This window comes from Nestor notabilis, unplaced genomic scaffold (genome assembly GCF_000696875.1).
Source record: "Nestor notabilis isolate BGI_N333 unplaced genomic scaffold, ASM69687v1 scaffold25004, whole genome shotgun sequence".
In the NCBI taxonomy this organism is placed as follows: Eukaryota; Metazoa; Chordata; class Aves; order Psittaciformes; family Psittacidae; genus Nestor; species Nestor notabilis.
The window spans coordinates 1-477 of NW_009925504.1; the positions used below are offsets into that span (position 1 = coordinate 1).

At 68.6% G+C, this 477-nt stretch overlaps 1 protein-coding gene across 1 annotated transcript in view; it reads right to left on the reverse strand.

Annotated features, from left to right (window-relative positions):
- Positions 1–161: 161 nt before the first annotated feature.
- The window catches only part of MFSD12 (major facilitator superfamily domain containing 12), a gene marked incomplete at both ends in the record, with an annotated part of 2,907 nt that continues 2,591 nt past the window's right edge, over positions 162–477 (reverse strand). Inside the window, one exon of the mRNA XM_010013092.1 lies at positions 162–340. Coding sequence (XP_010011394.1) covers positions 162–340 — 179 coding nt within the window. The remainder of the gene's footprint in view (positions 341–477) is intronic.

The window sequence follows — 477 nt, forward strand, 5'->3', positions numbered from 1 at the left end:
ACTGTGGGGTGTGTGCCCCTGCCAGGCCAGGCAGCGAGATCCTTGTGCCCTCTCATGGGCAGAGCCCGTATTACAGCAGAGCCCGGAGCCGGGCACGGGGCGCAGCTCAGCCCCCTCGCAGGGGTCTCCATCCCCCCGGGTCCGCCCCGGCCGGGAGGTACCGTGTTGGCGCCGATGAGGTCCGCTGTCATGGAGAGGGAGGTGACCAGGATGGTGGCAGAGCCAGCCCCAAGCAGCACGGCCGCCCCGTAGATCTCTGCTCCCATCTGCTTGACCAGGGTCACCCAGGAGGCGAAGGTGAGGATCACCAGGATGCCCACGAAGTAGGTCAGCTGCTCCGGTCAGCACGGGGAGAGGCAGAGGAGAAGGGAGAGCTCAGCCCCCGGTGGCTCAGCGGGCACCCAGTGCGGCCGTGGGGAGCGGGGAGGACGTGGGCACCCACAGGGACAGCCCTGCCTCCTTTCCAGCTGGTTCTCA